Here is a 24838-nt window from a genome sequence, read left to right on the forward strand (position 1 = left end):
CCTCCCTCCCCCCCCCAAGCAGTGCCGGAGGGGCCCCCCAGGAGCTGTCCCGGTTCATTCCGTCCTTGTGTGTCCCCCACTTTGTGTGTCCCCTCCCCCCCCCCCCCCTCCAATGTCCCCTCCCCCCCGCCCCCCCCCCCCCCATTCGTGACCCACTTCGTGGCTTCGGGGCACAACGGCGGTTTCGGGGGGCCGAGGGCACCCATGGGTGCTGCGGGACCCCCATGGGGCGCTATGGGGCCGGAGGAGGTGGGGTGAGTCGGGGGGGGGGGCAGTTATGGGGCAGTTATGGGGCAGTTATGGGGCAGTTATGGGGCTGGGGTGCTGTGGGGCAGTTGGTTATGGGGCAGATGTGGGGCTGAGGAGGCAGTTATGGGGTAGTTATGGGGCAGTTATGGGGCTGGGGGGGCAGTTATGGGGCAGTTATGGGGCTGGGGGACAGTTATGGGGCTGGGGTGCTATGGGGCAGTTGGTTATGGGGCAGTTATGGGGCAGTTATGGGGCTGGGATGCTATGGGGCAGTTGGTTATGGGGCAGTTATGGGGCTGAAGGGGCAGTTATGGGGCAGATGTGGGGCAGTTGTGGGGCTGGGGTGCTGTGGGGCAGTTGGTTGTGGGGCAGATGTGGGGCTGAAGGGGCAGTTATGGGGCTGAGGGGGCAGTTATGGGGCAGTTATGGGGCTGGGATGCTATGGGGCAGTTGGTTATGGGGCAGTTATGGGGCTGGAGGGGCAGTTGTGGGGCTGGGGTGCTATGGGGCAGTTGGTTATGGGGCAGTTATGGGGCTGGGGTGCTATGGGGCAGTTGGTTGTGGGGCAGTTATGGGGCTGAAGCGGCAGTTATGGGGCTGGGGTGCTATGGGGCAGTTGGTTATGGGGCAGATGTGGGGCTGGGGGGGCAGTTATGGGGCAGTTATGGGTCTGAAGGGGGCAGTTATGGGGCTGGGGGGGCAGTTATAGGGCTGAGGTGCTATGGGGCAGTTATGGGGCTGGGGGGCAGTTATGGGGCTGAAGGGGCAGTTATGGGGCAGAGGGGCAGTTATGGGGCTCTACTGGTGCCAAACTGGTTCTGTACTGGGCTGTACTGGGCTGTACTGGGGCTGTACTGGGCTGATGTACCAGACTGGTTCTGTACTGGTTCTGTACTGGGCTGTACTGGGTTGTACTGGGGCAGTACTGGTTCTGTACTGGGCTGTACTGGGGCAGTACTGGTGCCATACTGGTTCTGTACTGGGCTGTACTGGTGCCGTACTGGTTGCTGGGGTGGTACTGGTGCAGTACTGGGAGCTATACTGGGAGCTGGTGCTTTACTGGGTGCCGTCTTGGTGCTGGACTGGTTTATACTGGGAGCTGTGCTGGAGCTGTACTGGTGCTAATGCTGTACTGGTGTCATACTGGTGCTGTCCCAGTGCTGTGTTGGGGTTATACTGGTGCCATACTGGTGCCATACTGGGGCTGTACTGGGGCTGTACTGGGGCTGTACCAGGGCTATACTGGTGCTGTACTGGTGCTGTACTGGTGCTGTACTGGTGCTGTACTGGGTGCTGGTGCCATACTGGGGCCACACCAGGGCCGTACTGGTGCTATACTGGTGCTGTACTGGTGCCATACTGGGTGCTGGTGCCATACTGGGGCCGTACTGGTGCTGTACTGGTGCATACTGGTGCTGTACTGGTGCTATACTGGTGCCATACTGGGTGCTGGTGCCATACTGGGGCCGTACTGGTGCTGTACTGGTGCTATACTGGTGCTATACTGGTGCCATACTGGGTGCTGGTGCCATACTGGGGCCACACTGGTGCCATACTGGTGCCATACTGGTGCCATACTGGTGCTGTACTGGTGCTGTACTGGTGCCATACTGGGTCCTGGTGCCATACTGGTGCCATACTGGTGCCATACTGGTGCTGTACTGGTGCCATACTGGTGCTGTACTGGTGCTATACTGGTGCCATACTGGTGCCATACTGGTGCTGTACTGGTGCTATACTGGTGCCATACTGGGGCCGTACTGGTGCTGTACTGGTGCCATACTGGGGCCATACTGGGGCCGTACTGGTGCTGTACTGGTGCTATACTGGTGCCATACTGGGTGCTGGTGCCATACTGGTGCCATACTGGTGCCATACTGGTGCTGTACTGGTGCCATACTGGGTGCTGGTGCCATACTGGTGCCATACTGGTGCCATACTGGTGCTGTACTGGTGCTGTACTGGTGCCATACTGGGTCCTGGTGCCATACTGGTGCCATACTGGTGCTATACTGGTGCTGTACTGGTGCTGTACTGGGTGCTGGTGCCGTACTGGTGCCATACTGGTGCTGTACTGGTGCTGTACTGGTGCTGTACTGGGTGCTGGTGCCGTACTGGTGCTGTACTGGGGCCATACCAGGGCTGTACTGGTGCTATACTGGTGCTGTACTGGTGTTGTACTGGTGCCGTACTGGTGTTGTACTGGGCTGGGACTGCACTGAGGCTATACTGGTGTTGTACTGGTCTGTACTGGTGCTGTACTGGAGTTATATCGGGCGTTGGCGCTGTACTGGTGCTGTAGTGGTATCGTACTGGGGCCATACTGGTGCCCCACTGGTCTGTACTGGTGCTGTACTGGGCTGGGGCTGCACCGAGGCCATACTGGGGCCATACTGGTGCCAATACTGGTGCTGTACTGGTGTTGTACTGGGCTGGGACTGCACTGAGGCTATACTGGTACTGTACTGGTGCTGTACTGGGCTGTACTGGGACCACACAGAGGCTGTACTGGGGCCATACTGGTGCTGTACTGGTGCTGTTTTAGTGCCATACTGGGGCCATACTGGGCTGTACTGGGCTGTACTGGGATGGGACTGCACTGAGGCTGTACTGGTGCCATACTGGTGCCATACTGGTACCATACTGGTGCTGGCGATGCTCTAACTGGTCCCAGTAATGCTCTAACTGGTCCCAGTAATGCTCTTACTGGTCCAGTGATGCTCTTACTGGTCCCAGTAATGCTCTAACTGGTCCCAGTAATGCTCTAACTGGTCCCAGTGAGCTCTAACTGGTCCCAGTGATGCTCTTACTGGTCCCAGTGATGCTCTAACTGGTCCCAGTAATGCTCTAACTGGTCCCGGTGACGCTCTAACTGGTCCAGTAATGCTCTTACTGGTCCCAGTGATGCTCTTACTGGTCCCAGGGATGCTCTAACTGGTCCCAGTGATGCTCTAACTGGTCCCAGTAATGCTCTTACTGGTCCCAGTGATGCTCTAACTGGTCCCAGTGATGCTCTAACTGGTCCCAGTGATGCTCTTACTGGTCCCAGTAATGCTCTAACTGGTCCCAGTGAGGCTCTTACTGGTCCCAGTGATGCTCTAACTGGTCCCAGTGATGCTCTAACTGGTCCCAGTAATGCTCTAACTGGTCCCAGTAATGCTCTTACTGGTCCAGTGATGCTCTAACTGGTCCCAGTGATGCTCTAACTGGTCCCAGTAATGCTCTTACTGGTCCCAGTGATGCTCTAACTGGTCCCAGTGATGCTCTTACTGGTCCCAGTGATGCTCTAACTGGTCCAGTAATGCTCTAACTGGTCCCAGTAATGCTCTTACTGGTCCCGGTGATGCTCTAACTGGTCCCAGTGATGCTCTAACTGGTCCCAGTAATGCTCTAACTGGTCCCAGTAATGCTCTAATTGGTCCCAGTGATGCTCTAACTGGTCCCAGTAATGCTCTTACTGGTCCCAGTAATGCTCTAACTGGTCCCAGTGATGCTCTAACTGGTCCCAGTAACACTCTAACTGGTCCCAGTAATGCTCTAACTGGTCCCAGTAATGCTCTAACTGGTCCCAGTGATGCTCTAATTGGTCCCAGTGATGCTCTAACTGGTCCCAGTAATGCTCTAACTGGTCCCAGTAATGCTCTAACTGGTCCCAGTGATGCTCTTACTGGTCCCAGTAATGCTCTAACTGGTCCCAGTGATGCTCTAACTGGTCCCAGTGATGCTCTAACTGGTCCCAGTAATGCTCTAACTGGTCCCAGTGATGCTCTAACTGGTCCCGGTAATGCTCTAACTGGTCCCGGTGATGCTCTAACTGGTCCCAGTGATGCTCTAACTGGTCCCAGTAATGCTCTAACTGGTCCAGTGATGCTCTAACTGGTCCCAGTAATGCTCTAACTGGTCCCAGTGATGCTCTAACTGGTCCCAGTGATGCTCTAACTGGTCCCAGTGATGCTCTAACTGGTCCCAGTGAGCTCTAACTGGTCCCAGTGATGCTCTAACTGGTCCCAGTAATGCTCTTACTGGTCCCAGTAATGCTCTAACTGGTCCCGGTGATGCTCTAACTGGTCCCAGTGATGCTCTTACTGGTCCCAGTGAGGCTCTAACTGGTCCCAGTGATGCTCTAACTGGTCCAGTAATGCTCTAACTGGTCCCAGTAATGCTCTAACTGGTCCAGTGATGCTCTAACTGGTCCCAGTGATGCTCTAACTGGTCCCGGTGATGCTCTAACTGGTCCCAGTGATGCTCTAACTGGTCCCAGTGAGCTCTAACTGGTCCCAGTGATGCTCTAACTGGTCCCGGTGATGCTCTAACTGGTCCCAGTGAGCTCTAACTGGTCCCAGTGATGCTCTAACTGGTCCCAGTGAGCTCTAACTGGTCCCAGTAATGCTCTAACTGGTCCCAGTGATGCTCTAACGGCTCCCGGTGATGCCATAACGGTCCCGGTGATGCCATAACGGCTCCCGGTGATGCTCTAACGGCTCCCGGTGATGCCATAACGGTCCCGGTGATGCCATAACGGCTCCCGGTAATGCCATAACGGTCCCGGTGATGCTCTAACGGCTCCCGGTGATGCCATAACGGCTCCCGGTGATGCTCTAACGGCTCCCGGTGATGCCATAACGGCTCCCGGTAATGCCCTAACGGCTCCCGGTAATGCCATAACGGCTCCCGGTGATGCCATAACGGCTCCCGGTAATGCCATAACGGCTCCCGGTGATGCTCTAACGGCTCCCGGTGATGCTCTAACGGCTCCCGGTAATGCCATAGCGGCTCCCGGTGATGCCATAACGGCTCCCGGTGATGCTCTAACGGCTCCCGGTGATGCTCTAACGGCTCCCGGTGATGCCATAACGGCTCCCGGTGATGCTCTAACGGCTCCCGGTGATGCCATAACGGTCCCGGTGATGCCATAACGGCTCCCGGTAATGCCATAACGGCTCCGGGGCGCCGCCGGTGACGGTTTCCCGGTGCCGCCGCTGCCGGTGATGCCATAACCGGTGCCGGTGATGCCATAACCGGTCCGGGTAGAAAGGGGGGGGTGTTTGGTTTTGGGGGGGGTGTTGGGGTGCTGCGGTAACAACGGGGTCCCGGGGATGCGTTAAACCCGGGGCTCCGGTGGCGGTTGTGTCCCGGGGGGGGTGGGGGGCGATGGGCAGAGCCCCCCCGGGGTCGCCATGGCCCGATGGGGGGGGCCCCCCCCGCCCCCCCTCTCCTCCAGCTGGCCCCTCCTGGGGCCCCCCCGCCGCAGCGTCTGGTACATCTACAGGTACGGGGGGGGGGGGACCCCCAAAATCCCATCCCGGTACCCCCCCATCATCCTCCATCCCATCCCGGTACCCCCCCATTCCATCCCAGTATCCCTCCAGCCCATCCCATTCCATCCCAGTACCCCCCCCCCGCCGCAGCGTCTGGTACATCTACAGGTACGGGGGGGGGACCCCAAACCCCATCCCGGTACCCCCCCCGACCCCATCCCAGTACCCCCCCAGCCCATCCCAGTACCCCCCATCCCATCCCATTCCATCCCAATCCCACCCCCATCATCCCCCGTCCCCATCTCACCCCATCCCAGTACCCCCCCATCATCCCCCATTCCATCCCAGTACCCCCCCCCCCCCCGCCGCAGCGTCTGGTACATCTACAGGTACGGGGCGGGGGGGGGACCCCCAAATCCCACCCCCATTCCATCCCATCCCATCCCAGTACCCCCCCATTCCCCCCCCCATTCCATCCCAGTACCCCCCATCCTCCCATCCCATTCCATCCCAGTACCCCCCCATTAACCCCTTCCATCCCATCCCATCCCAGTACCCCCCCATTCCCCCCATCCCATCCCATCCCAGTACCCCCCCATTAACCCCTTCCATCCCATTCCATCCCAGTACCTCCCCATCCTCCCATCCCATCCCATCCCAGTACCCCCCCATTCCCCCATCCCATCCCAGTACCCCCCCATTAACCCCTTCCATCCCATTCCATCCCAGTACCCCCCCATCCTCCCATCCCATCCCATCCCATTCCATCCCAGTACCCCCCCATCCTCCCATTCCATCCCAGTACCCCCCCATTAACCCCTTCCATCCCATTCCATCCCAGTACCCCCCATTCCCCCATCCCATTCCATCCCAGTACCCCCCCATTAACCCCTTCCATCCCATTCCATCCCAATACCCCCCATTCCCCCTCCCATTCCATCCCAGTACCCCCCCATCCTCCCATCCCATTCCATCCCAGTACCCCCCCATTCCCCCCATCCCATTCCATCCCAGTACCCCCCCATTAACCCATTCCATCCCAGTACCCCCCCATCCTCCCATCCCATTCCATCCCAGTACCCCCCCATTCCCCCCATCCCATTCCATCCCAGTACCCCCCCATCCTCCCATCCCATTCCATCCCAGTACCCCCCCATTCCCCCCATCCCATTCCATCCCAGTACCCCCCCATTAACCCATTCCATCCCAGTACCCCCCCATCCTCCCATCCCATTCCATCCCAGTACCCCCCCATTCCCCCCATCCCATTCCATCCCAGTACCCCCCATCCTCCCATCCCATTCCATCCCAGTACCCCCCCATTAACCCCTTCCATCCCATTAACCCCTTCCTTTCCCCCCCCCCCAATTTCCAGTACAGTTTCAGCTATGGGGGAGTGTTGGGGGGCAGTGTTGGGGGGGGGGCAGTGGTACCGACACCCCCATATCCCCACCCCAGCCCCCCCCCATCCCTGTCCCCCCCCCAATCCCATCCCTCTCTTCCTGCCCCCCCCCCCTTGTCCCCATTGGGGTCCCTGTTGTGTCCCCCCCCTTCCATCCCTGTCCCCCCCCCCATGTCGCCGTGTGTCCCCCCCCCCCCCATGTCTGTCGTGACACACACACACACGGGGGGGGGACACACATGGAGATGGGGGATATGGGGGGACATGGGGGGGACAGAGAGACGTTGGGGGACAGAGGGACATTGGGGGGACAGAGGGACATTTGGGGGGACAGAGGGATGGGGGGACAGAGGGACATGGGGGACTTGGGGGGGGACAGAGGGACATTGGGGGGACAGAGGGACATTTGGGGGGACAGAGGGACATGGGGAACATTGGGGGGACAGAGGGACATTGGGGGGGACAGAGGGATGGAGGACATGGGGGGACAGAGAGATGTTGGGGGGACAGAGGGATGGGGGGGACAGAGGGACATTGGGGACATTGGGGGCGACAGAGGGACGTTGGGGGACAGGGGGACATGAGGGACATTGGGGGGACAGAGGGACATGGGGGGGACAGATGGACATGGGGGTACAGAGGGACATGGGGGGACAGAGAGACATTGGGGGGGCAGAGGGATGGGGGGACAGGGGGACATGGGGGGGACGGGGGATGTGGGGGGGACAGAGGAGACGGGGGGGACAGGGGGGACATTGGGGGGGCAGAGATGGGGTATTGGGGACATTGGGGAGATATGGGGGGACATTGGGGGGACATTGGGGACATTGGGGGACATTGAGGGGACATTGGGGGACATTGAGGGGACATTGAGGGGACATTGGGGGACATTGGGGGGACATTGGGGGACATTGAGGGGACATTGAGGACATTGAGGACATTGGGGGACATTAAGGGGATATTGGGGGGACATTGGGGGTACATTGGGGACATTGGGGGACATTGAGGGGACATTGGGGGGATATTGGGGGGACATTGGGGGACATTGGGGATATTGGGGGACATTGAGGGGATATTGAGGGGATATTGGGGGACATTGGGGGGACATTGAGGGGACATTGGGGGACATTGGGGACATTGAGGGGATATTGAGGGGATATTGGGGGGACATTGGGGGACATTGGGGATATTGGGGGACATTGAGGGGACATTGGGGACATTGAGGGGACATTGAGGGGATATTGAGGGGATATTGGGGGACATTGAGGGGACATTGGGGGGATATTGAGGGGACATTGGGGGACATTGGGGGACATTAAGGGGATATTGGGGACATTGGGGGACATTGGGGGATATTGGGGGGACATTGGGGGACATTGGGGGGACATTGGGGGGACATTGGGGGACATTGGGGGACATTAAGGGGATATTGGGGACATTGGGGGACATTGGGGGATATTGGGGGGACATTGGGGGACATTGGGGGGACATTGAGGGGACATTGGGGGGACATTGGGGACATTGAGGGACATTGAGGGGACATTGGGGGGACATTGGGGGACATTGGGGGGACATTGGGGGGACATTGGGGGACATTGAGGGGACATTGGGGGACATTGGGGGGACACTGGGGGACATTGGGGACATTGGGGGACATTGAGGGGATATTGGGGGACATTGGGGGACATTGGGGGGACATTGAGGGGATATTGAGGGACATTGGGGGACATTGGGGGACATTGGGGACATTGGGGGACATTGGGGGGATATTGAGGGGATATTGGGGGACATTGGGGGACATTGGGGGGATATTGGGTGACATTGAGGGGACATTGGGGGACATTGGGGGACATTGAGGGGATATTGAGGGGACATTGGGGGACATTGGGGACATTGGGGGACATTGAGGGGACATTGGGGGACATTGGGGGACATTGAGGGGATATTGAGGGGACATTGGGGGACATTGGGGGGATATTGGGGGATATTGGGGGGACATTGGGGGACATTGTGGGACATTGGGGGACATTGAGGGGATATTGAGGGGATATTGGGGGGACATTGAGGACATTGGGGGGACATTGAGGGGATATTGGGGGACATTGGGGGTACATTGGGGACATTGAGGGGATATTGAGGGGATATTGGGGGACATTGAGGGGACATTGGGGGGACATTGGGGGACATTGGGGACATTGAGGGGATATTGAGGGGACATTGGGGGACATTGGGGGGATATTGGGGGATATTGGGGGGACATTGGGGGACATTGTGGGACATTGGGGGACATTGAGGGGATATTGAGGGGATATTGGGGGGACATTGAGGACATTGGGGGGACATTGAGGGGATATTGGGGGACATTGGGGGTACATTGGGGACATTGAGGGGATATTGAGGGGATATTGGGGGACATTGAGGGGACATTGGGGGGACATTGGGGGTACATTGGGGACATTGAGGGGATATTGAGGGGATATTGGGGGACATTGAGGGGACATTGGGGGGACATTGGGGGACATTGGGGACATTGGGGGACATTGAGGGGACATTGGGGGGATATTGGGGGACATTGGGGGACATTGAGGGGATATTGGGGGACATTGAGGGGACATTGGGGGGATATTGGGGGACATTGAGGGGACATTGAGGACATTGAGGACATTGGGGGACATTGGGGGACATTGGGGGACATTGGGGACATTGGGGGACATTGAGGGGACATTGGGGGGATATTGGGGGACATTGGGGGACATTGAGGGGATATTGGGGGGACATTGGGGGACATTGTGGGACATTGGGGGACATTGAGGGGATATTGAGGGGATATTGGGGGGACATTGAGGACATTGGGGGGACATTGAGGGGATATTGGGGGACATTGGGGGTACATTGGGGACATTGAGGGGATATTGAGGGGATATTGGGGGACATTGAGGGGACATTGGGGGGACATTGGGGGACATTGGGGACATTGAGGGGACATTGAGGGGATATTGGGGGTATTGGGGTGACAATGGGGGGACATTGGGGGACATTGAGGGGACATTGGGGGGACATTGGGGGACATTGAGGGGATATTGGGGGACATTGGGGGACATTGGGGGGACATTGGGGGACATTGTGGGACATTGGGGGACATTGAGGGGATATTGGGGGACATTGAGGGGACATTGAGGGGATATTGGGGGACATTGGGGGACATTGGGGACATTGGGGGACATTGAGGATATTGGGGAATATTGGGGGGACATTGGGGGATATTGAGGGGACATTGAGGGACATTGGGGACATTGGGGGACATTGAGGGGATATTGGGGGACATTGGGGACATATTGGGGGGACATTGAGGGACATTGGGGGGACATTGGGGGGACATTGAGGGGATATTGGGGGACATTAAGGGGACATTGAGGGGATATTGGGGGACATTGGGGGACATTGGGGGGACATTGGGGGACATTGAGGGGATATTGGGGGACATTAAGGGGACATTGAGGGGATATTGGGGGACATTGGGGGACATTGGGGGGACATTGGGGGACATTGTGGGACATTGGGGGACATTGAGGGGATATTGGGGGACATTGAGGGGACATTGAGGGGATATTGGGGGACATTGGGGGACATTGGGGGGACATTGGGGGACATTGGGGGACATTGAGGGGATATTGGGGGACATTGAGGGGACATTGAGGGGATATTGGGGGACATTGGGGGACATTGGGGACATTGGGGGGACATTGAGGGGACATTGGGGGGACATTGGGGACATTGGGGGATATTGGGGGGATATTGGGGGACATTGAGGGGATATTGGGGGACATTGGGGGACATTGGGGGACATTGAGGGGATATTGGGGGGACATTGAGGGGACATTGGGGGGACATTGGGGGACATTGGGGGACATTGAGGGGATATTGGGGGACATTGGGGGACATTGAGGGGACATTGAGGGGATATTGGGGGACATTGGGGGACATTGAGGGGACATTGAGGGGATATTGAGGGACATTGGGGGACATTGGGGGACATTGAGGGGACATTGAGGGGATATTGGGGGACATTGAGGGGACATTGGGGGACATTGGGGGGACATTGGGGGATATTGGGGGGACATTGAGGGGATATTGGGGGGACATTGGGGGGATATTGGGGGACATTGGGGGGACATTGCAGACATTGGGGGACATTGAGGGGATATTGGGGGGACATTGAGGGGATATTGGGGGGACATTGGGGGACATTGGGGGACATTGAGGGGACATTGGGGGACATTGGGGGACATTGGGGGATATTGGGGGGACATTGAGGGGATATTGGGGGGACATTGGGGGACATTGGGGGACATTGAGGGGACATTGGGGGACATTGGGGGACATTGGGGGACATTGGGGGGACATTGGGGGACATTGAGGGGACATTGGGGGACATTGGGGGGACATTGAGGGGATATTGAGGGGATATTGGGGGGACAATGGGGGGACATTGGGGGACATTGGGGTGACATTGGGGGGACATTGGGGGACATTGGGGGGACATTGGGGGATATTGGGGGACATTAAGGGGATATTGGGGGGATATTGGGGGGACATTGAGGGACATTGAGGGACATTGAGGGGATATGGGGGGACATTGGGGGTATTGGGGTGACAATGGGGGGACATTGAGGGGATATGGGGTGACATTGGGGGGACAGAGGGCTTTGCACACGCGTTTGCGCGTGCACCGCGTGTGCACCGCGTGTGCACCTCCAGCCCTGCAAGGAGATGGGGGGGTGTTCGGATGCGCGTGCAAAGCGCGTGTGACACACGCCTGTGTGCGTGTGACACACGTCTGTGCACGCGTGTGTGACACACGCGTGTGCAAAGGCACCTCTGCAGCTCCAGCCCAGGCGTGTGCGAGGCGTGTGCGAAGCGTGTGCGGTACCAGCGCTGGAGGGGGGGGGGTGGGTGGGTGTGTGCGCCTTGCACACGCGTGTGCAAAGCTTTGCACACGCGTGTGTGTCCGTGTGTCCCCCCCCGCAGTGATTATATCATCAAAGAGAAGACGGTTTTGCTGCAGAAAAAGGATAACGAGGGCTTCGGCTTCGTCCTGCGCGGGGCCAAGGGTGAGGGATTTGGGGGTGCTGGGGGGGGGATATGGGGGTGCTGGGGGGGATTTGGGGGTCCTGAGGGGGGATTTGGGAGGGATTTGGGGGGCTTGGGGGGGATTTGGGGGTGCTGGGAGGGATATGAGGTCCTGAGGGGGGATTTGGGGGGGATTGGGGGAGCTTGAGGGGGCCTGAGGGGGGATTTGGGGGAGATTTGGGGGGCTTGGGGGATCCTGGGGGGGATTTGGGGGTGCTGGGGGGGATTTGGGGGTCCTGAGGGGGGATTTGGGAGGGATTTGGGGGGCTTGGGGGGGATTTGGGGGTGCTGGGAGGGATATGAGGTCCTGAGGGGGGATTTGGGGGGGATTGGGGGAGCTTGAGGGGGCCTGAGGGGGGATTTGGGGGAGATTTGGGGGGCTTGGGGGTCCTGAGGGGGATTTGGGGGTCCTGAGGGGGGATTTGGGGGTCCTAAGGGGGGATTTGGGGGTCCTGAGGGGGGATATGGGGGTCCTGAGGGGGGATTTGGGGGTCCTGAGGGGGATTGGGGGGGGCCTGGGGGGGGATTTGGGGGTGCTGGGAGGGATTTGGGGGGGCCTGAGGGGTCCTGAGGGGGGATTTGGGGGGGATTTGGGGGGGAATTGGGGGGCTTGGGGGCTCCTGGGGGGGATTTGGGGGTCCTGAGGGGGGATTTGGGAGGGATTTGGGGGGCTTGGGGGCTCCTGGGGGGAAATTTGGGAGGGATTTGGGGGGCTTGGGGGGGCCTGAGGGGGGATTTGGGGGGGATTTGGGAGGCTTGGGGGGGCCTGAGGGGGGATTTGGGGGTGCTGGGAGGGATTTGGGGGGCCTGGGGGGGGATTTCGGGGTGATGGGAGGGAATTGGGGGTCCTGAGAGGGAGTCTGAGGGGGGATTTGAGGGGCCTGGGGGGGGATTTGGGGGTGCTGGGGGGGGATATGGGGGTCCTGAGGGGGGATTTGGGGGGCTTGGGGGCTCCTGGGGGGGCATTTGGGGGTGCTGGGGGGAATTGGGGGGCCTGAGGGGGGATTTGGGGGGGATTTGGGGGCTCCTGGGGGGGATTTGGGGGTGCTGGGAGGGATTTGGGGGGCCTGGGGGGGGATTTGGGGGTGCTGGGAGGGATTGGGGGGTCCTGAGGGGGGGGGTCTGAAGGGGGATTTGGCGGTGCTGGGGGGAATTGGGGGGGCCTGGGGTGTCCTGAGGGGGGATTTGGGGGTGCTGGGAGGGATTTGGGGGGCTTGGAGGCTCATGGGGGGGGATTTGGGGTGCTGGGAGGGAATTGGGGGTCCTGAGAGGGGGTCTGAGGGGGGATTTGGGGGTGCTGGGAGGGATTTGGGGGGCCTGGGGGGGGGATTTCGGGGTGATGGGAGGGAATTGGGGGTCCTGAGAGGGAGTCTGAGGGGGGATTTGGGGGGCCTGGGGGGGGATTTGGGGGTGCTGGGGGGGGATATGGGGGTCCTGAGGGGGGGATTTGGGGGGAATTTGGGGGGCTTGGGGGCTCCTGGGGGGGGATTTGGGGGTGCTGGGGGGAATTGGGGGGCCTGAGGGGGGATTTGGGGGGGATTTGGGGGCTCCTGGGGGGGGATTTGGGGGTGCTGGGAGGGATTTGGGGGGTCCTGAGTGGGATTTGGGAGGGATTTGAGGGGCTTGGGGGGTCCTGGGGGGGGATTTGGGGGTGCTGGGAGGGAATTGGGGGTCCTGAGGGGTTCTGAAGGGGGGTCTGAGGGGGGATTTGGGGGTGCTGGGGGGGAATTGGGGGAGCTGAGGGGTCCTGAGGGGGGATTTGGGGGTGCTAGGGGGGATTTGGGGGACCTGAGGGGTCCTGAGGGGGAATTTGGGGGGGATTTGGGGGGCCTGGACGCTCCTGGGGGGGATTTGGGGGTGCTGGGAGGGATATGGGGGTCCTGTGGGGGGGTCTGAGGGGGATTTGGGGGTGCTGGGAGGGATTTGAGGGACCTGAGGGGACCTGAGGGGGGATTTGGGGGTGCTGGGAGGGATATAGGGGTCTTGGGGGGTCCTGAGGGAGGGGTGTGGGGGGGAATTTGGGGGGCCTGAGGGCTCCTGGGGGGGGGATTTGGGGGTGCTAGGAGGGATTTAGGGGGGCCTGAGGGGGATTTGGGAGGGATTTGGGGGGCTTGGCGGGTCCTGGGGGGGGATTTGGGGGTGCTGGGAGGGAATTGGGGAGCCTGAGGGGTCCTGAGAGGGGGTCTGAGGGGGGATTTGGGGGTGCTGGGAAGGATTTGGGGGACCTGAGGGGGAATTTGGGGGGGATTTGGGGGGCATTTGGGGGGCCTGGGGACTCCTGGGGGGGATTTGGGGGTGCTGGGAGGGATATGGGGGTCCTGAGGGGGGGTCTGAGGGGGGATTTGGGGGGGATTTGGGGGGCTTGGGGGCTCCTGGGGTGTCTTAGGGGTTCCTGGGGGGTTCTGGGAGGATCTTGGGGGTCCCTATGGGGCTCTGGGGGGGATCTTGGGGGTTCCTGGGGGGATTTTGGGGGGGGGGGGGGTCCTGGGGCCTCTGAGGGGTCCTGGGGGGCTCTGAGGGCTTCTGGGGGGGTCTTGGGGGAGGTCTTGGGGGGGTTCTGGGGTCTCTGAGGAGTTCTGGGGGGGTCTTGGGAGCTCTGAGGGGATCTTGGGGGTTCCTGGGGGGTTCTTGGGGGGATCTTGGGGGGGGGTCTTGGGGTCTCTGAGGGGTTTGGGGGACTCTGGGGGTGTCTTGGGGGGGTTCTGGGGTCTCTGAGGGGTTCGGGGGGGCTCTGGGGGGGTCTTGGGGGGGTTCTGGGGTCTCTGAGGGGTTCGGGGGGGCTCTGGGGGGGTCTTGGGGGGGTCTTGGGGGCTCTGGGGGTTCTGAGCGCGTTCTTGGGGGGCTCTGGGGGGATCTTGGGGGTTTCGGGGGGGCTCTGGGGGTGCCTTGGGGGGATCTTGGGGTCTCTGAGGGGTCCTGGGGGGTTCAGGGGGGATTTTGGGGGTTCTTGGGGGGATCTGGGGGGGGTCCTGGGGCCTCTGAGGGGTTCTGGGGGGCTCTGGGGGATCTGGGGGGGGCCCTGAGGGGTTCTGGGGGACTCTGGGGGTTTCTTGGGGGGGTCCTGGGGTCTCTGAGGGGTCCTGGGGGGTTCAGGGGGGGTCTTTGGGGGTTCCTGGGGTCTCTGAGGGGTTCTGGGGGGCTCTGAGGGGGTCCTGGGGGACTCTGGGGGGTTCAGGGGGGGATCTTGGGGTCTCTGAGGGGTTCTGGGGGTTCAGGGGGGCCCTGGGGTTGTCCTGGGGGGGCTCCTGGGGGGGATCTTGGGGGGGTCTTTGGGGGGGGTTCTGGGGTCTCTGGGGGGTTCCTGGGGGTGTCATGGGGGGGGTTCCTGGTGTCTTGTGGGGGGGGGGTGTTGTTGGTGTTTTTTTTGGGGGTGCTCTCTACTGACCCCTCCCACCCCCACCCCCCCCAAAACAGCGCAGACCCCCATCGAGGAGTTCACCCCCACTCCGGCTTTTCCGGCGCTCCAATATCTCGAATCGGTGGACGAGGGCGGTGTCGCCTGGAGGGCGGGGCTGCGCATGGGGGACTTCCTCATCGAGGTCAGGGGGACCCCAAAACACCCCCCGGAAAAGGGGGACCCCCCCCGGAAAAGGGGGACCCCCCCTAAGAACCCCCCTCCCCAGAGAACCCCCCCCAGAGAGCCCCAAATCCCTCCCAGCAGCCCCAAATCCACCCTCAGACACCCCCCCAGCACCCCCAAATCCACCCCCCCAGGAAAGGGGGACCCCCCCACAGGAAAGGGGGATCCCCCCCCAGAGATCCCCCAAAGAGACCCCCAAAGAGACCCCAAAGAGACCCCAAAGAGATCCCCCAAGAGACCTCTAAAGAGATCCCCAAGAGACCCCCAAAGAGACCCCCAAAGAGACCCCAAAACCCCCCCGGGAAAAGGGGGACCCCCCCCCCAAGAGACCCCCCCAGAAACACCCCCCCAGAGACCCCCAAATCCCTCCCAGCAGCCCCAAATCCCCCCTCAGATCCTCCCCTCAGGACCCCTCAGGTCCTCCAAATCCCTCCCAGCACCCCTAAATCCACCCCCCCAGGAAAGGGGGACCCCCCCCAGAGACCCCCAAAGAGACCCCCAAAGAGACTCCTCAGAGACCCCCCAGAGACCCCCAAAGAGACCCCCAAAGAGACCCCCAAAGAGATTCCTCAGAGACCCCCAAAGAGACCCCTAAAGAGACCCCCAAAGAGACCCCCAAATCCCCCCCAGGACCCCCAAATCCCCCCCAGGAAAAGGGGGACCCTCCCCCTAAGAAAGACACCCCCAAAGATCCCCCACAGAGAGCCCCAAATCCCTCCCAGCAGCCCCAAATCCACCCCCCAGGAAAGGGGGATCCCCCCCCCAGAGATCCCCCAAAGAGACCCCCAAAGAGACCCCCAAAACCCACCCATAGGGGCACCCAAAACCCACCTATGGGTCACCCATCGCCCACCCATAGGGGCACCCAAAGCCCACCTATAGAGGCACCCAAAGCCCTCCTATATTGCACCCAACGCCCACCCATAGGGGCACCCAAAGCCCTCCTATAGGGCACCCAAAGCTCTCCCATAGGGGCACCCAACGCCCACCTATAGGGCACCCAAAGCCCACCCATAGGGCACCCAAAGCCCTCCTATAGGGCACCCAATGCCCACCTATGGGGTCACCCATGAGCACCCAAAGCCCACCTATAGGGCACCCAAAACCCTCCTATGGGGTCACCCATGAGCACCCAAAGCCCACCCATAGGGGCACCCAAAACCCACCCATAGGGGCACCCAAAGCCCATCTATGGGGCACCCAAAGCCCACCCATAGGGCACCCAAAGCCCACCTATAGGGCACCCAACACCCACCCATAGGGCACCCAACGCCCACCTATAGGACACCCAACGCCCACCTATAGGGGCACCCAAAGCCCTCCTATAGGGGCACCCAAAGCCCACCTATGGGGCACCCAACACCCACCTATGGGTCACCCAACGCCCACATATGGGATCACCCATGAGCACCCATAGCCCACCTATGGGGCACCCAACGCCCACCCATAGGGTCACCCAAAGCCCATCCATAGGGGCACCCAAAGCCCATCCATAGGGGCACCCAAAGCCCTCCTATAGGGGCACCCAAAGCCCATCTATAGGGGCACCCAACGCCCACCTATGGGGCACCCAAAGCCCTCCTATGGGGCACCCAAAGCCCACCTATGGGGTCACCCATGAGCACCCAAAGCCCACTCATAGGGGCACCCAAAGCCCTCCTATAGGGCACCCAAAGCCCTCCTATGGGGCACCCAACGCCCACCCATAGGGGCACCCAAGCCCTCCTATAGGGGCACCCAACGCCCACCCATAGGGGCACCCAAAGCCCTCCTATAGGGGCACCCAACGCCCACCCATAGGGGCACCCAAAGCCCTCCTATAGGGGCACCCAAAGCCCACCTATGGGGCACCCAACGCCCACCCATAGGGGCAGTCAAAGCCCTCCTATAGGGGCACCCAACGCCCACCTATGGGTCACCCATCGCCCACCCATAGGGGCACCCAAAGCCCACCTATGGGGCACCCAACGCCCACCCATAGGGCACTCAAAGCCCTCCTATAGGGGCACCCAACGCCCACCTATGGGTCACCCATCGCCCACCCATAGGGCACCCAAAGCCCACCTATGGGGCACCCAACGCCCACCCATAGGGGCAGTCAAAGCCCTCCTATGGGGCACCCAAAGCCCACCTATGGGTCACCCATCGCCCACCCATAGGGGCACCCAAAGCCCACCTATAGGGCACCCAACACCCACCCATAGGGGCACCCAAAGCCCTCCTATAGGGGCACCCAAAGCCCACCTATAGGGGCACCCAACGCCCACCCATAGGGGCAGTCAAAGCCCACCTATGGGGCACCCAAAGCCCACCTATGGGTCACCCATCGCCCACCCATAGGGCATCCAAAGCCCTCCTATAGAGGCACCCAAAGCCCACCCATAGGGGCACCCAAAGCCCTCCTATGGGGTCACCCAAAGCCCATCTATAGGGCACCCAAAGCCCACCGATGGGGCACCCAAAGCCCACCCATAGGGTCACCGAAAGCCCACCCATAGGGGCATCCAACGCCCACATATGGGGGCACCCATGAGCACCCAAAGCCCATCTATGGGGCACCCAAAGCCCACCCATAGGGCACCCAAAGCCCACATATGGGGGCACCCAAAGCCCTCCTATGGGGCACCCAAAACCCTCCTATAGGGCACCCAAAGCCCACCCATAGGGGCACCCAAAGCCCATCTATAGGGTCACCCAAAACCCTCCTATAGGGCACCCAAAGCCCACATATGGGGGCACCCAAAGCCCTCCTATGGGGCACCCAAAACCCTCCTATAGGGCACCCAACGCCCACCTATGGGGCACCCAAAGCCCACCCATAGGGACACCCAAAGCCTTCCTATGGGTCACCCAACGCCCAACTATAGGGCACCCAAAGCCCACCTATAGGGCACCCAACGCCCTCCTATGGGTCACCCAACGCCCACCCATAGGGCACCCAAAGCCCTTTTATAGGGGCACCCAAAGCCCATCTATAGGGTACCCATGAGCACCCAAAGTCCTCCTACAGGGCATCCAAAGCCCACCCATAGGGGCACCCAAAGCCCACCTATGGGGCACCCAACGCCCACCCATAGGGGCACCCAAAGCCCTCCTATAGGGCACCCAAAGCCCACCCATAGGGGCACCCAAAGCCCTACTATGGGGCACCCAATGCCCACCTATGGGGCACCCAAAGCCCACCCATAGGGGCACCCAATGCCCACCTATGGGTCACCCAAAGCCCATCTATAGGGCACCCAATGCCCACCTATGGGGCACCCAAAGCCCACCCATAGGGGCACCCAAAGCCCTCCTATGGGGCACCCAAAGCCCACCCATAGGGGCACCCATGGCCCACCCATAGGGGCACCCAAAGCCCACCCATAGGGGCACCCAAAGCCCTCCTATAGGGGCACCCAAAGCCCACCCATAGGGGCACCCAAAGCCCTCCTATAGGGCACCCAAAACCCTCCTATGGGGCACCCAAAGCCCTCCTATAGGGCACCCAAAACCCTCCTATAGGGCACCCAATGCCCACCTATAGGGCACCCAAAGCCCACCTATGGGGTCACCGAAAGCCCACCCATAGGGGCACCCAACGCCCACATATGGGGGCACCCATGAGCACCCAAAGCCCATCTATGGGGCACCCAAAGCCCACATATGGGGGCACCCAAAGCCCTCCTATAGGGCACCCAAAGCCCTCCTATAGGGCACCCAACGCCCACCTATGGGGTTACCCATGAGCACCCATAGCCCACCCATAGGGGCACCCAAAACCCTCCTATAGGGCACCCAAAGCCCACCCATAGGGGCACCCATCGCCCACCCATAGGGTCACCCAAAACCCTCCTATAGGGCACCCAAAACCCTCCTATAGGGCACCCAACACCCACCCATAGGGGCACCCAAAGCCCTCCCATAGGGTAACCCATGAGCACCCAAAGCCCACCCATAGGGGCACCCAACGCCCACCTATAGGGGCACCCAATAGGGTATCCTTAGCGTGTCGAGGCGTGTCCTTAGCATGTCGAGATGTGTCCTTAGCATGTCGAGACGTGTCCTTAGCGTGTCGAGACTGTTATCATGTCGAGGCATGTCGTTAGCGTGTCGAGACGTGTCGTTAGCATGTCGAGGCGTGTCCTTAGCGTGTCGAGGCATGTCGTTAGCGTGTCGAGGCATGTCGTTAGCGTGCCGCTGGCGTGTCGGCAGGTGAACGGGCAGAACGTGGTGAAGGTGGGACACCGGCAGGTGGTCAATATGATCCGCCAGGGCGGCAACAGCCTCGTCGTCAAAGTGGTGATGGTCACCCGGCACCCAGAGGCGCCCGAAGGGCCGCGGCGGAGGGGTAACGGGGGGGGGGGGGGGCACCCATGGGTGGGGGGGGGGCACCCATAGGGGGAGATGGGATCATATTGGGGGGGTTGGATCCATAAAGGGGGGGTTTGGACCCATAAAGGGGGGGTTCGGACCCATAAAGGGGGGGTTGGATCTATGGGGGGGGCACCCATGGGTGTGGGAGGGGCACCCATAGGGGGAGATGGGATCATATTGGGGGGGGTTGGATCCATAAAGGGGGGGTTCGGACCCATAAAGGGGGGGTTCAGACCCATTGGGGGGGATTTGGACCCATAAAGGGGGGGTTTGGACCCATAAAAGGGGGGTTTGGACCCATAAAGGGGGGGTTCAGACCCATAAAGGGGGGGTGGGATCTATGGGGGGGGCACCCATGGGTGGGGGGGGGCACCCATAGGGGGAGATGGGATCATATTGGGGGGGTTTGGACCCATAAAGGGGGGGTTCGGACCCATAAAGAGGGGGTTCAGACCCATAAAGGGGGGATTTGGACCCATAAAGGGGGGGTTCAGACCCATTGGGGGGGATTTGGACCCATAAAGGGGGGGTTTGGACCCATAAAGGAGGGGTTCGGACCCATAAATGGGGGGTGGGATCTATGGGGGGGGCACCCATGGGTGGGGGGGGGCACCCATAGGGGGAGATGGGATCATATTGGGGGGGTTTGGACCCATAAAGGGGGGGTTCGGACCCATAAATGGGGGTTCAGACCCATAAAGGGGGGGTTCAGACACATAAAGGGGGGGTTGGATCTATGGGGGGGGCACCTATGGGTGGGGGGGGGCACCCATAGGGGGAGATGGGATCATATTGGGGGGGTTTGGACTCATAGAGGGGGGTTTGGACCCATAAAGGAGGGGTTTGGACCCATAAAGGGGGGGTTTGGACCCATAAAGGGGGGTTCAGACCCATAAAGGGGGGGTTGGACCCTTGGGGGGGCACCCATGGGTGGGGGGGGCACCCATAGGGGGAGATGGGATCATATTGGGGGGGTTTGGACCCATAGAGGGGGGGTTCGGACCCATAAAGGGGGGGTTGGATCTATGGGGGGGCACCCATGGGTGTGGGAGGGGCACCCATAGGGGGAGATGGGATCATATTGGGGGGGGTTGGATCCATAAAGGGGGGGTTCGGACCCATAAAGGGGGGGTTCAGACCCATTGGGGGGGATTTGGACCCATAAAGGGGGGGTTTGGACCCATAAAGGGGGGTTCGGACCCATAGAGGGGGGGTTTGGACCCATAAAGGGGGGGTTGGATCTATGGGGGGGGCACCCATGGGTGGGGGGGAGCACCCATAGGGGGAGATGGGATCATATTGGGGGGGTTTGGACCCATAAAGGGGGGGTTCAGACCCATTTGGGGGGGATTTGGACCCATTGGGGGGGATTTGGACCCATAAAGGGGGGGTTCGGACCCAGAAAGGGGGGGTTGGACCCATAAAGTGGGGGTTCGGACCCATAAAAGGGGGGATTTGGACCCATAAAGGGGGGGGTTGGATCTATGGGGGGGGCACCCATGGGTGGGGGGGGCACCCATAGGGGGAGATGAGATCATATTGGGGGGGTTTGGACCCATAAAGGGGGGGTTTGGACCCATAGAGGGGGGGTTCGGACCCATAAAGGGGGGGTTTGGACCCATAAAGGGGGGGTTCAGACCCATTGGGGGGGATTTGGACCCATAAAGGGGGGGTTTGGACCCATAAAGGGGGGGTTCGGACCCATAAATGGGGGGTGGGATCTATGGGGGGGGCACCCATGGGTGGGGGGGGGGCACCCATAGGGGGAGATGAGATCATATTGGGGGGGTTTGGACCCATAAAGGGGGGGTTTGGATCCATTTGGGGGGGTTTGGACCCATAAAGGGGGGTTTTAGACCCACAGAGGGGGGGTTTGAACCCTGGGGGGGGTCCCCAACTCCCCTGTACCCCCCCCCCAGCTGCCCCCCCCCAGCCTCGGCGTCTCCCCACTCCGGCGATTTCCCTGCGCTCCAAATCCATGACCTCAGAGCTGGAGGAGATGGGTGAGGGGGGGGGGTCTTGGAAGAGGTTTGGGGGGGTCATTGGGGGTGGGGGAGGGGTCATTGAGAGAGGTTTGGGGGGGGCTGAGGGGGGGTTTAAGGGGTCTTGGGGGGGGTTTAGGGGGGGTTTGGGGGGGTTAGAGGGGTTTGGGGGCGCTGAGGGGTCTTGGGGGGGTCATTGGGGAGGTTTGGGGGGGTTGGGGGGTCAGTGGGGGCCATGGGGGGGTTATTAGGGGGGTTTGGGGGGGTCATTAGGGTGGTTTGGGGGGGCTGAGGGGGTAAGTGGGGGTCATGGGGGGTTATTAGGAGGGTTTGGGGGGGCTGAGGGGGGGGTTTGAGGGGTCTTGGGGGGGTTTAGGGGGATTTGGGGGGGCTGAGGGGTTTTGGGGGGTCATTGGGGAGGTTTGGGGGGGTTGGGGGGGTCACTGGGGGCCATGGGGGGTTATTAGGGGGGTTTGGGGGGGTCATTAGGGTGGTTTGGGGGGGCTGAGGGGGTAAGTGGGGGTCATGGGGGGTTATTAGGGGGGTTTGGGGGGGGCTGAGGGGTTTTGGGGGGTCATTGGGGAGGTTTGGGGGGGCTGAGGGTGCTTTTGAGGGGTCTTGGGGGGGTTATTAGGGGGGTTTGGGGGGGGCTGAGGGGAATGGGGGGGTCATGGGGGAGGTTTGGGGGGGCTGGGGGGTCACTGGGGGCCATGGGGGGGTTATTAGGGGGGTTTGGGGGGGTTTGAGGGGTTTTGGGGGGTTATTAGGGGGGTTTGGGGGGGCTGAGGGGGGGGTTGAGGGGTTTTCGGGGGTCATGGGGGAGGTTTGGGGGGGCTGAGGGGGTCACTGGGGGTCATGGGGGGGTTATTAGGGGGGTTTGGGGGGGCTGAGGGGGGATTGAGGGGTTTTGGGGGGTCATTGGGGAGGTTTGGGGGGGGCTGAGGGGGTCACTGGGTGCCATGGGGGGGTTATTAGGGGGGTTTGGGGGGGGGTTGAGGGGTCTTGGGGGGTCATTGGGGAGGTTTGGGGGGGCTGGGGGGGTCACTGGTGGTGGGGGGGTCATTGAGAGGGATTTGGGGGGGGTTTGGGGGGGTTTGAGGGGTTTTGGGGGGTCATGGGGGAGGTTTGGGGGGGCTGAGGGGTCACTGGGGGCCATGGGGGGGTTATTAGGGGGGTTTAGGGGGGTTTGGGGGGGCTGAGGGGTTTTGGGGGGTCATGGGGGAGGTTTGGGGGGTCTGGGGGGGTTTGGGGGGGGCTGAGGGGGGTTTTGAGGGGTTTTGGGGGGGTTATTAGGAAGGCTTGGGGGGTTGAGGGGTTTTGGGGGGCCCTGAGGGGTGGGGGCGAGGTTTGACCTCTGACCTCTGACCTTTTCTTTCCCCCCCCCCACAGTGGAAAAGGGTGAGTTTTTTGGAGGGGGGGGGGATAATGTTGGGACCCCTTTGACCTTGACCCCCCTGACCTTTGACCTTGACCCCCCCTTTGCCCCCCCCCAAACCCCCCTTTGACCCCCCCCGACCCCCCCAAACCCCCCCTTTAACGCCTCTCGTGTCTCCCCAGTTTCCCCCTGGAAGAAGCGAAGCGGTGAGTGGGGCTTCGCACGCCCCTCGCACACTCATCGCCCCCCCCCCTTTGCACACTCATTGCACACTCACGGCACCCCCCCCCGATCTTTTGCACACTCATCCCAACCCCCTCCTCGTGCAAAGCTCACGGGGGCTTTGCACACTCATGGCATCATCGCCCCCCCTTTCTGGGCCTTGCACGCTCGTTGCACACTCACCGCAGGGCTCGTGCAAGCTCTTGCACGCTCATCGCACCCCGAATCCTTCTCATTGTCCCCCCAGGGAGGTCTTTGCACACTTATTTTCACACTCAACCCCCCCCCTTTGCACACTCCTCCTTCTGGCCTTGCCCCTCCCCGTGCACACTCATTGCACACTCATGGCAAGGCTGGGGGGGGGGGAGGGCTTTGCACACTCATTCCGGGCTTTGCACACCCCCTTTACACACCCCATTGCCCCCCAATTGCCCCCCACAGTGCCCCCAGGACACCCCCCCACCCCCATTGACCCCCCATTACCCCCCCATTACCCCCCCCACCATTGCCCCCCATTACCCACTGGACCCCCCCCATTGACCCCCATTACCCCCCATCACCCCCCCACCACTGACCCCCATTACCCCCCCCAGGACCCCCCCCATTGCCCCCCATTGCCCCCCAAACCCCATGTCCCCCCCCAAGGACCCCCCATTGCCCCCCATCACTCCCCCCACTATTGACCCCCATCACCCCCCCCATTGCCCCCCATTACCCCCCACTGTCCCTGATGCCCATTGACCCCCATTACCCCCCATCACCTACCCCACCATTGACCCCCATTGCCCCCCAAACCCCATGACCCCCCCCCCAAGGACCCCCCCATTGCCCCCCATCACCTCCAGACCCCCATTGCCCCCCATTGTCCCCCATTACCCCCCACCATTGCCCCCCATTACCCCCCCCAGGACCCCCCATTGCACCCCACTGCCCCCCAATCCCTATGTCTCCCCCCCATCACCCCCAGACCCTCATTGACCCCCACTGACTCCCATCACCCATTGACCCCCATTGACCCCCATTGCCCCCCATCACCCCATCACCCCCAGACTCCCATTGCCCCCATCACCCCATCACCCCCAGACCCCCATCACTCCCATCACCCATTGACCCCTATCGCCCATTGACCCCCATTGACCCCCATTACCCCCCATCACCCCATCACCCCCCATCACCCCATCACCCCCCATCACCCCCATCACCCCCAGACCCCCATTGCCCCCCATTGCCCCCCATCACCCCATCACCCCCCATCACCTTCATTGCCCCCCATCACCCCCATCA

General features: G+C 61.3%; 1 protein-coding gene across 1 annotated transcript in view; it reads left to right on the plus strand.

The window, feature by feature from the left end:
- SHANK1 (SH3 and multiple ankyrin repeat domains 1) overlaps positions 1 to 24838 on the plus strand; it is a 59067-nt gene that overhangs the window by 20887 nt on the left and 13342 nt on the right. The window contains 5 exon segments of the mRNA XM_054052300.1: positions 11771 to 12020; positions 15454 to 15578; positions 19814 to 19949; positions 21895 to 21978; positions 23515 to 23538. Coding sequence (XP_053908275.1) covers positions 11771 to 12020; positions 15454 to 15578; positions 19814 to 19949; positions 21895 to 21978; positions 23515 to 23538 — 619 coding nt within the window.

Source organism: Cuculus canorus, chromosome 33, assembly GCF_017976375.1.
Source record: "Cuculus canorus isolate bCucCan1 chromosome 33, bCucCan1.pri, whole genome shotgun sequence".
Taxonomy (NCBI): domain Eukaryota; kingdom Metazoa; phylum Chordata; class Aves; order Cuculiformes; family Cuculidae; genus Cuculus; species Cuculus canorus.